This window comes from Nyctereutes procyonoides, unplaced genomic scaffold (genome assembly GCF_905146905.1).
Source record: "Nyctereutes procyonoides isolate TBG_1078 unplaced genomic scaffold, NYPRO_anot_genome, whole genome shotgun sequence".
In the NCBI taxonomy this organism is placed as follows: Eukaryota; Metazoa; Chordata; class Mammalia; order Carnivora; family Canidae; genus Nyctereutes; species Nyctereutes procyonoides.
Genome location: NW_026575148.1, coordinates 9,749,682 through 9,761,729, shown reverse-complemented (window position 1 = coordinate 9,761,729; position 12,048 = coordinate 9,749,682). Strand labels below are relative to the sequence as shown.

Sequence of the window (12,048 nt, the reverse complement as noted above, 5' to 3'; positions counted from 1 at the left end):
AATCAGTTCATGTAAGCAATGAATGCCTATTAATTAGTACTTATAAATGAGGGCAAAAAGGTTGGAAGGAGTCCTAAAGCAACATAAGTCAGCCAGCCTCATGGAGTAAGTTGTATGTCAGTTGTTTTGTATAAAGAAGCAGGCTCCTCTGGCCATTTTCCACAGTTCGGTTTGTGTCATTTGTTCATCCAGCAAATGTTGATTGAGCCCCTCGAGTGTGCCATGCACAGGGACACAGCAGTGAATAAAAACTTCTGTAACTTTAATGAATCACTTTGGCTGCAGTGTGGAGGATATAGTGTAATGGAGTAAGAATTAAAAGCAGGGAGATAAGTCAGACGACTATTTAATCTTAAGGAAAAATGAGGTTTCTGGAACTGGTACTTATTCTGAGTATGCTGTGATTAATTTTATATTAAGTATACTATTTAGTTTTAATTTGACTAATTGGCAGTTTAAAAAAATGTCATTGATAAGGTAAGTAAAGTAAATACAGATTGCTTTTATATGAGTGAGTTGATACTCCTATACTGCTGGCTTTAGGGCTTCCATCACATTTAAGTAATAAATATGGGGTTCCTGTGTGGCTTAGTTGGTGAAGCATCTGACTCTTGGTTTCACTTTAGGTCATAATCTCATGGGTCTAGGGGTTGAGCCACATGTAGGGCTCCACACTCAGCAGGGAGCCTGCTTGAAGATTCTCTCCCTGTATCCCGCCCCCCGTGCACATACACATACATTGTCAAATAAATAAATCTTTAAGGTAAATAAACAACTAAATAATAGACATGAGAGAATGAATACCATTTGCAGTCTTATTCCTTACACAGGATAAGCATAGGTTTTTATCATCCAGTTTCTGTAATTAGCTTTAATGAATCCCTTCAGTGTACCAGAGTTGTCATAGTTCTTTAAATGTATTGTCTTATTTAATCTTCACAAAAGTTAGCTCTTTCTATTCTCTTTTTTAAGCAACAAAGAAGCTAGGAACCTAAGGACCCAGAGCTCTTTTTGTCTTGTCAGTAGCTCTAGTACTACTTTTTATGATTATAAAAATGAGAATATTGGGTTGTTCTACAACACTTTGTAGTTAATGGACTAGTGTATTTTTGGCAGAAGATGATTTAACACGTTACTATAAATTATTTTGTTCTGTCAACTAATTTCCTTGAGCAGCAGGACAAAAGAGAATCATTCTTAAAAGTCTTTTGGTTTATTCTACTTTGACCAAATCCATAGTCATATTCATTATCCTGAGGATATTTAACTTCTGTTGCCTTATTCTGAATATGTCACTTCTTGTCCCACAAAATGTAACTTAAGGACGAATTCTTCTTTAATACTTACTCTGTTAAAATTCTGGAATTTAAGGTTGCCAACTTTTCAAATATGGATGAGGATGACATTGAGTTGGAACCAGAAAGAAATTCAAAGAATTGGGAGGAAATAATTCCAGAAGATCAAAGAAGACGATTAGAAGAGGAAGAAAGGCAAAAGGAACTTGAAGAAATTTATATGCTCCCGAGAATGAGAAACTGTGCAAAACAGGTGACCTTTTCATTTAAAAGATAAGTCTGTTGTAAGGGTATTTATACTTGGACTGATTGGCTTTGTTTATAAGGTATACTGGTCTATGGTTTCCTATGGTTTCCTTCTTTTATAATGTTTTCATCTAATTTAATAATTCTTGCCTCATAAAATCAATTGGAAAGTGTTTACTCCTGCTCTTGGGAAGAGTTTGTTTAGAATAGGTATTCTTCATTAAATGTTTGTCACTGTTTGTCAGGGAAACCATCTAGGCTTGGTGTTTTCTTTGTTCGAATTTTTAACTCTTAAAAAAAAAGTTAACTCTAATTTCTTTTATAAATAAAGAGCTATTCAGAATATTTCTTTTTTTGATTGAGTTTGGTAGTTTGTTTCTTTCAAGGAATTTGTCCGTTTTATCTAAGTTATTGAATTTATGAGCATAAAGTTATTAATAATATCCCTCAAAAAATCATCCCTGGTTTTGTTTATTTTTCTATTTCAAACTCATTGATTTCTATTCATTATTACCCCCCCCCCTTTTTTTTTTGCTTTGCTTTAATTTGCTCTACTTTTTTTTAGTGTCTTAAGATACATGCTTAAGACAATTGAATCAAGATCTTTCTTTTCTAATATTACTATCATTTAATGCTATGAGTTTCCCTCTAAGCACTGCCTTTTTTGAATCTTGTAAATTTTGGTACCTGGTTGTGTTTTCATTTTCATTCATTTCAGAGTATATCATAATTTGCCTTATGATATACTTTGACCCTTAGGTATTTTTTGTTGGTTTGTTTGTTTTTGTTGTTGTTGTTGTTGTTGTTATGATGCGTGTTTAATTTCCAGATATTTGTTAGATATTCTAAGTGTCTTTGTTTTTGATTTCCAGTTCAATTCTATTATCATTAGAGAGCATACCTTTTGTGATATGAATTTTTAAAAACTTACTGCTGTTTATTTTATAACCCAAATGAAGAAAATAGAGGAGACTTTTAAATAATGGTAACAGTGCCGTGCCAGGCTACATGAGATCCTACAGCAAAAGGAAAGAAACTTTAATACTAGATTTTTCTGTTTGAATTAAGTTTTGTTTTTTAGAATATTATGTTACAAGATTATTTGTGTTGATTACTGAGCTTTTTTGGTGCCTCCTTAAATTTTGAGTATGAGGCAAGTATGGCAATTGCTTAGTCATCCTTCCGCTATCCTTCCCCCAGGGTAGAATTTTTTTATTTTCTTTTTCTTTTCCTGCTTCTGTGTTATGTTTCCTCTGGGTGCTCTCAGTGCAGTAGAAAACTGTTCCTTTTCTCCAGGCCAGTATCTGGAAGGAAAGTTTTTTCTGATCTCCTGCCCTGATTCCAGTCTTCACTCATGAGCACCTGTTTTGCAGAGGAGTGTCTGAGAGAGGGTACAAGCTCTGTTCTCCATGTTTTTCATTTCCAGGGATCCTGTGCTCTCATAGTTACCCAAACTCAGCCTTTAGCAAGTTTTAGCCAACTTCCTTTTGTCTGCCTATATCTTATTTGCTGTCTACCATTTTTGCTTTTCACAGGTGAGCCAGTGTTCAAGTTCTGTCTTTTCTTACAAGCTCTACTGTATCTCATATATTCTAGACTATTAGGTTGCCTAATGATTTTGATGTGTAAGAGAGGTTAGGGTTTTATAGATGAGATTTGTTATTAGGATCGTGGTGGCATCCTATCATCTTTTTACATCATGGAAAAGATGGATGCAGAAATGGAGCTAAATAATGTGTATTTGGTCTGAAAGTGACCATGTATGTAGTTTCTTGTTAGTGTTTATTTCTGGCCAGCCCCATAATGATTTCCTTTTATAGTACGTGGTAAGCACAGCACCATATTACTTCTTGTGAAAGGATGGGAGGAGGTTAGAATGAGTAAGAACTGAATACTATCTTTGACTTTCAGTTAGGTCTCAGCATATTAGGAGTTCAGAAAGTGCACCATGAGTTTGGAAAAATTCCAGAGACTTACAGAAAGTGTTTTGATGTTTCTGTTAAGTAATGGGTGTTATAAATAAATATTGTTACTTTAATTTTCATTTAAAAGACATTTACCATTGAGGTTGTTTAATTCTTTGTTTATTCTATTTGATTAATTGCTTGTTAATTTTTCTCATATTGTTACAAAAGGACAATTTTGGGGGCACCTGGTGGGCTCACTTGGTTAGGTGTTCAACTCTTGGTTTTTGCTCAGGTCATGATGGCAGGGGTTGTGAGATCGAGCATCGGACTCCTTGCTCAGTGGTGAATCTATTGGAGATTTTTCTTTCCCCCTCTCTTCATCTCACGTGCATTCTCTCTCTCTCTCTCTCTCTCTCTCTCTCTAAATCTTTAAAAAAAGAAAGGCAATTTTGTATTTTCCTTCTGACTTTTAAGATTGTTTTTAAAGATGTTAGGGCCATTAATAACTCTTTGTCATTAACCTGCCATGTTTTTCTCTGTTTTTAATTTTATTTTTAATTGCTTTTAAATTTTATTTACAGAATTTTTTTTGATATCCAGACATTTGAATTTGTTAGTTCTCTCAGTCTCAGTCTTTTCTTTTGTAATGTTTTCTTTGCTCTTACAGTAGAAGCCTTCTGTAAGTCTAAGGTTAGATGCATTTTTGTTTTCCAATTCCAGATTAGTTTTAATGGAAGTGAAGGGAGGCGCAGTAGAAGTAGGAGATATTCTGGATCTGATAGTGACTCAATCTCAGAAAGGAAAAGGCCAAAGAAACGTGGAAGACCACGGACTATTCCTCGAGAGAATATCAAAGGATTTAGTGATGCAGAAATTCGGCGGTAAGATGACATAAGACTATTTTACTTCAACTTGCTTTTGTTAGGAGGTGGAACTAAAATACACAAATCCCATAATTTTCAAAGATTAAGATGAGAGTTTTAGAGAAGGGAAATATATGATAATTGTGTAGGGATTGTATGGTTCTATTTTGGGGTGTTCATGATAGCTATGAAAATAAGAGTTTCGTATCTAATCTCTGCATGTTATTTATTTATTGTTAGTCTGTTAGACTGCTAAAATTTTTTGGTTTTATTAATGAGGTTCAGAATAGTGGCCCTTCTGAATAATATATATTTTAGTACGTTAGATTTATTTATTAAAATTTATCACTGCATTTATGAGTCCCGATATTACTGTTTTTATGTGGGAATACTTTAGTTCCATATTTTTCTAGTTTTTTAACACTGAGATTTGCTTTTTGAAAGAACAATGTTAAAAGCATTTCTGATATGTCCAAATAGTAATTGAGGTAAGATAGTTATGTAGTATAAATTCTACTTTTCTTTCAAAGTATGTTTGTTTCTTTATACACATTTATAATAAGGGGAATGGGATAACAGCCTACTTTTGTTTATGTAATATTTTTGCTTATGAAATTTGTAAAAAGGTTTGCTCACTGTTGTATTTTGAGAGTCTGTTGTTTTTTTCAAGCCATTGTAACTCTTTTCTTTTAAATCATAGACCTGACCGATAAAGTTCTTCCTCATTCTTTCTACCAGAAAACTAAATACATTGTTAGATTTTATTAAGGGTACTTTTATGACCACCTGATTTGCTGGACTTTCTGTCTTTAGTTGAAGAACATTTCAACTTCTACTTTTCCTGGATATTTCCCCTCATCCATCAACCATTTGGGTAGCTTTGTTCTTAAGTAAAATTTTTATTTTCCACTGTTGGTATAATACCATACATCTGAATTAAAGCTATGATTCAGTAAACTTTTATCAATACTTGGAATGTTGAGGAGGTGTAGTATGATTGATTGATAATTCTGGATACACTTCCTGTGGTAGCCTTGAACTTGTCTTGTGAAAATAATAAAGTAATTTCTAAAATAAAATTTAGCTTCTATTGTTTTATTTATATTGGTTTCTAAACATCATCCTGGGTGTTAAAACATGTCTTGTTTTACTTAGTATATCTTAACGTTTTAACATTTTTGTTTTTAGCATAGTTTATTCATTTAACTTTTGCACTAACAACTGTTTTCTTATTTCTGTATGTTTATAAATCTATTTTTTAATGGATAGTGAAGCCCACATTTAAACCAAACAATTATTTTCTATTAGGTTTATCAAGAGTTACAAGAAATTTGGTGGCCCTCTGGAAAGGTAAATACATTTGTCTATAATTGCATAGAATTATAGAATGTGTGTTTCATGCTGTCAGCTTTATTTATATATACCACTATTCAGTTTAGCTACTTTGCTAAATTTGCCTTGAAAATCATTCACAAAGTTAGTCTGTAGAAAGCAGATTTCAAATAGACTTTTTTAAAGGATTTCATATTCATAATTCTTTCTAGGCTCTAAAATTTTACCTACAAATGAAGTTTCCTGTGAAATACACATGTCTGTAAAATATTCAGCATTTTTATAATTGTGCTTTCATCCGATCTTTTTCATCACAAACATAAAATAGCAGATTTATTCTTTAGAGAAGGTCAGTTGCTAACTTAGTCTTTTTTTTTTTAAAGATTTTATTTATTTATTTATTCATGAGAGACGCAGAGAGAGAGGCAGAGACATAGGAAGAGGAAGAAGCAGGCTCCTCCCTGGGGAGCCTGATGCAGGACTCGTTCCCAGAACCCTGGGATCATGCCCTGAGTCAAAGGCAGATAGATACTCCCTGAGCCACCCAGGCATCCTGCTAATATAGTCTTTTGACTTAAACACCAGTTAAGTTTTCCCTTACTACGGAAGTTTTCTTAAGTTATCCTAATTATAGTTCCTTTTAATATAAACTATTAAAAAAGAAATTATCAGAAAAATTTGTTTTTAAGTTAGTGATTAATTTCAATAATTGCTGATTTGAATATTCTTTGTCCTTTGTTGTGGCATACCCACTGTCTGAATACAGTGTCAAAGACTCAGATTGGCTTAATTCTATTTTTTTCTCTCCAAAACTCCCTCTTAAAGTAATTTTGTTTTATTTTGAATATTTAGAATTACTATATTTATCGAAGAACATCCACATGTAACTGGATCTGTCCAGTTCATGCCTGTGTTGCTCAAGGGTCATCTGTATTACAATGCTTAATCATTTTTGAATTTAAGATTTAATCGGTTTTGAAAAGCTTTTATAGAATTATTACATAGTCTTCAAGTTTGAAGCATACCATTTGTTCTATAATGAATTGGTTTACTTTATTTTTCTTGCTTATATAAATGAATTGTTTTCCTGGCAAATATTTTAACATTTTAAAATTTTCTTTTTATATGTCTTGTGCATTTATGTGAACTAGAATTTGTACGGCATGTAGAGTGACTTGTAGAGCTTGAGGTAGAGTAAAACTTATTCTGTCTTAAATTACACCAGTTCATTGAATGTTTAACTGAAAATTATATCATTTCATTAACAGATTAGATGCAATTGCTCGGGATGCTGAATTAGTTGATAAGTCAGAAACAGACCTCAGACGACTAGGAGAATTGGTGCATAATGGTTGCATTAAAGCTTTAAAGGATAATTCTTCAGGAACAGAGCGAACAGGTAATAAAAATTAAAGTGAGAGTGATTTAAAGAGAGGTAAATGGAAGTTTCAAATAATTTTTAACGAGTTATGTAGGTATTACATCTCAGTTACCTATTCGTCGCTCTTAAAAGATGCTTTAAAAAATAAAGCAGGACTGTTTTTGGGTAATAAGAAATGGGTAACAGAGTTGTATTATAGAAAGCAAGGGAGTCTGTCTGTCTGGTATATTGTAGCTGGTTGATAACACTATAAATTACTGTATTATTAGTGTAGATGGCTGGGAAAATGTAGTGTACACATGTGATACTGGCTTTGGGCATAGATACTTCATTAAGCTTATTTCATAATTTACCTACCTAAATGAAAATACTTAGATAAGATTTAATAATCCTGAAAAAGATACACTAGGATACTTATTTAGAAGGTGACATTATTAATAGATTGATGTATCTTGTGCAGTTGATAAAACGTTTATGGAAATGCTTTCTTTCTTTTTTTTTTTTTTGAAATGCTTTCTAAGAGATGCTTTCTGTGAATCCACATCTGCTATATTATAATCACTCTAGTACGTACTGAAAAATCTTCTAGTGAAGTATAAGGTTTCCCAGCAAGCGCCACTCCTCAGTAATACAAACAAGTAATACTTACTAATACAGCTAAATAAGTAATGCATATTAATATAAGTAATAATATATCTTGCTTCGTATTTTATAGAATTGCAGATTTCATACTTTTTTTTTTTTATCTTGAAAATAATTAAGGTGGTAGACTTGGAAAAGTAAAGGGTCCAACGTTCCGAATATCTGGAGTACAAGTGAATGCCAAGCTCGTCATCTCCCATGAAGAAGAATTAATACCATTGCACAAATCCATTCCTTCAGATCCAGAAGAAAGAAAGCAGTGAGTTGCTTAATTTATCCGTTGTAAAAATTTATTATTCAATAAATCAGATATGTATGTATGGTATAAAATGTATTATGTCATTGACTAGTTTGAATGAAATGTTTTTAAAAAGAAAATAAAACATAGTATTTTTGAAGTTTCAATAGTTCACATATGTTCTTCAAAATTAATTTTTAATATGGCAGTTCTAAACTTCTCAGTGGTTATTAACTTTGATACAGGTATACTATCCCATGCCACACAAAGGCAGCTCATTTTGATATAGACTGGGGCAAAGAAGATGATTCCAATTTGTTAATTGGTATCTACGAATATGGATATGGAAGCTGGGAAATGATTAAAATGGATCCTGACCTCAGTTTAACACACAAGGTACCTATATATTTCTTGTTTCTGTTGACTACTGATACTGAATTCGATTTTTGCTTCTAAATTATGTTAGAAATAAACTTGATTGGGATGCATGGGTGGTGGCTTAGCGACTGAGCATCTGCCTTTGGCCCAGGAGGTGATTGCGGGGTCCTGGGATGAGTCCCCGCATCAGGCTCCCCACAGGGAGCCTGCTTCTCCCTCTGCCTGTGTCTCTGCCTCTCTCTCTGTTTCTCTCATGAATAAATAAATAAAATCTTAAAAAAAAAAAAAAAGAAAGAAACTCGATAGGAAACCAAGACTCTAGCTGTATGACCATGGTCTCCTGGTTTTCTTGAGAGGGTTAATTTAAATGATCTTTGAGATTTTGCTTTACTTCTGAAATTATGTCTTTACTATTAAGGTATAGGTGTATTTTTCTTCCTAGTACTAGGTTTAAAGTAAAATTCTCATTCTGTCATATTACTCAAGAGCAAAAAATATTTTGATTTTTTTTTTGTTACTATCAAACAATGTTTAAGGGTTTTAGTCTTTTGATACTATCACAGTAGCTAAAATCATTTCTTTGCTTAGACTAGAAAACACTGGAAACATTGCCTTATTATCATTTAAGTTATCTTTTTATATTTTACTACTTCACAGAGGAGAGGAACCTTTTGATATTGGTACTATGTCATTTGCTACGTATGAAGCCAAACTTGAGTAGTTGAAATTTCCACTGTAAAAATTTCTTCATGGTGCATGCTTTGGGTCACCGAAATAGCTGATAGATTGTTTTTGAGGAATTTTTGTATACTTTGTGGTTAGATATACTGTTAAATGAGAGAGGAAAGAAATCTAAGAATATTAGGATGTTTAATAACACTGGATGCTAAATACACATATATTTGAAAGAAATTTTTAACCTCATACTTTGTATTATTACCTGATTGGAGGGATTTTTTTTCGTCTATTTATTTAAAACTCATCCCAGGGAAACGAAATCTTCGCTGTGGTTATAGGTATAAAAAAAAAATGTATTTTGCATTCTTAGTTGTTTATTCCTACAAATTTTAACGATTGTAACTTGCCAGTAAATTTTACATTATTTCTTTAAATGAGTAAGCATTTTTTTTTAGGCAATAGGTTTCTCGTATTATTTATTAAAGACAACTAGAAAAAAAAATTTCTTTTCAGATTCTTCCAGATGATCCTGATAAAAAACCACAAGCAAAGCAGTTGCAGACACGTGCAGACTACCTCATCAAATTACTTAGTAGAGATCTTGCAAAAAAAGAAGCTCAGAGACTTTCTGGTGCAGTAAGTTAAGATTTAGATGCTCAAGAGCAATTTACTTTTTAGTACGATTAATTTGGTTTACAGTAAGTTAAGATTTAGATGCTTAAGAGCAATCTACTTTTTTTAGTAAGGTTAATTTGGTTTACTGATAGCCCTAGATATCTGAGGCTAATATGACCTTATAAGTATATTTTTCTGTAATTTGGTAGCTTTAATTGCAAATGCTGATACTTTGCTTTAAGTTATCTCTGCATTCCTGTTAAAACTGGCAAGTCTTATCTTTCAGAAGTAGGATCCTGTTTTTTGTTTTTTTTTTTTTTCCCTAGTGTTTGGATAGGTACTAGAGGCAGTTTGCTTAGAGTGGTGTACTTTTAAGAGCTCAAGCCTCTATTATTTTATTTGGTGGTCTTGGAAAGACAGCATTAAAGATCACTGAGCTTATTTATGAGGCGGGTACAAAAAAAGTAGGAAAAATACACTGAAGGAGAGGTGATTAGACACTAATAGCCTTCACCATTTGCATTATAACCACAACGTCCATAAATACCTATGTACCAATAAAAATATTTTTCTTTTTTTAATAAAAATGTCTCTGATGCTATCTCGGGGATGGGATCAAATTTAGTTGAAGATAATACTAATTTAGGAAGCTGAAAAACCTCCTTCTATTTCTTTCAACTTCCATTTTTCTCTAATTTTTAAAGGAATCATTAATTATAGTTAATATCTCTTATTCATATTACTATGCATTTGATTTAATATTATTAAGTTATGTCACTCTTGTTGACTTCCTAAGATTGGTGTAGCTCATTACCATTAGACTAAGGATTGGGTAGGAATATGTGTTCTTTTAACTTTTTAGATTTAGTATTTTAAGAATTTTTTTTACTTAATCTGTGGAGTTGTTTAGAATAAAAATAATTACTTTTAGGGAGGGTCAAAGAGGAGAAAAGCAAGAGCTAAGAAGAATAAAGCAATGAAGTCTATAAAAGTGAAAGAAGAAATGAAGAGTGATTCTTCACCCCTGCCTTCAGAGAAGTCCGATGAAGATGATGATAAGGTAAGAACGTGTTTTAGAAAAACAGACTTTTATATTAGAAAGAGACATAGCATGTTTTAGTATACGTGACATTTAAAATTTGAACTAAGACCTGAAATTCTACTTTTTAGGTACTGAAGTTCCTTTTTTATAAAGTTCATTACATAGTCTCCTCTAACAGGATAGCACTAAGAGGGATAGAGCAAAGGACCTTCCTTTTCAAACATTTGCCGTTTTTTAAAGTGAGATTCTGTTTCCTTTAATTTTATTTTGAATTTCAAATGGGGTTGGCTTACTTTAGTTTTTATAGGAAGGTGAACATTGCATGTATCATTATTAATGGGATTCTGGGTTATTTCTTTCTGAATCCACATACATGCAATCCATAGTCTTGCAAAGAAAAGGAATTAGTCTTTGTCAAGATTTGGTTAGTAATACATTGGCCATACTTGCACTTTTCAGGATGAGATCACTTCTGTGAAACATCCAAATAAAAAAATTAAAACAGAAAGAGACAGTGAAGAAAGACCTGAGCCAGATGTTTTTATAAAGAAGGAATCAGAAGAAAAGAGGGAAGCAAAAGAAAAAGAGAATAAAAGAGAACTTAAAAGGGAGATAAAAGAAAAAGAGGATAAGAAAGATATAAAAGAAAAAGATTTTAAAGAGAAAAGAGAAAACAAAGTAAAAGAAGCTATACAGAAAGAAAAAGACATACAGGAAGAAAAGGTATGCAAATCATAATGTAAAACTTAGAAAGTGTCACAATCAGCCTATTTAAATTTTAGGAAAATAAATTGCCTGTCAGCTCAAATTAGCCTAAATAACTAAGTTCTTTAAGAATACATGTGGATATCTAGAAAAGGAGAAAAATAGGTTTGAATCTTTTTTTTTTTTTTAATGCTTTACCTATAGGGTAATATAGTACAGAGTAGAATTATTTTTGGTTTCCTAGGAAGATTAAACAGAGTATGAAATGAGAACAAACAATAATAGAAAGTGTGAGACATTGTTTTCTGCAAGTGTCATTTCGCCTTTGTTTTTGTTGGATTTTTGTTTTTATTTTCTCTTTTTCTTTAGTTGAACGAATCCAAGTCTGAGAGCAAGGAAAGATCCAAGAAATCTTCAGTGTCAGATGCTCCAGTTCATATCACTGCAAGTGGTGAACCAGTTCCCATATCTGAAGAATCTGAAGAGCTAGATCAGAAGACATTCAGCATTGTAAGTAGTAGATTTGCTGGTTATTAATAAGAATTCATATAACATTTTATTTTAATTGGCAATTTTATCTTTTGGAGGTTTCAATTTAGAAATGTATTTGAATTGGGTAGTACTACATACAGTTCAGATTTATAAAGGCAATAGATTTAAATTTTAAAAGTTATTTTAAAATTAGAATTAACTTTGAAAAACTTTTTAATAAATTAAAGACTTTAA

At 32.1% G+C, this 12,048-nt stretch overlaps 1 protein-coding gene across 2 annotated transcripts in view; it reads left to right on the top strand.

Annotated features, from left to right (window-relative positions):
* The window catches only part of CHD1 (chromodomain helicase DNA binding protein 1), a 73,806-nt gene that overhangs the window by 48,974 nt on the left and 12,784 nt on the right, over window positions 1-12,048 (top strand). Inside the window, exons 23-32 of one of the 2 annotated variants that reach the window (XM_055312829.1) lie at window positions 1,372-1,548; window positions 4,169-4,329; window positions 5,620-5,661; window positions 6,912-7,042; window positions 7,787-7,925; window positions 8,150-8,300; window positions 9,474-9,596; window positions 10,507-10,635; window positions 11,077-11,340; window positions 11,692-11,832. In XM_055312829.1, the coding sequence (XP_055168804.1) occupies window positions 1,372-1,548; window positions 4,169-4,329; window positions 5,620-5,661; window positions 6,912-7,042; window positions 7,787-7,925; window positions 8,150-8,300; window positions 9,474-9,596; window positions 10,507-10,635; window positions 11,077-11,340; window positions 11,692-11,832 (1,458 nt within the window). The remainder of the gene's footprint in view (window positions 1-1,371; window positions 1,549-4,168; window positions 4,330-5,619; window positions 5,662-6,911; window positions 7,043-7,786; window positions 7,926-8,149; window positions 8,301-9,473; window positions 9,597-10,506; window positions 10,636-11,076; window positions 11,341-11,691; window positions 11,833-12,048) is intronic. The other variant, XM_055312830.1, reaches the window with a different exon arrangement.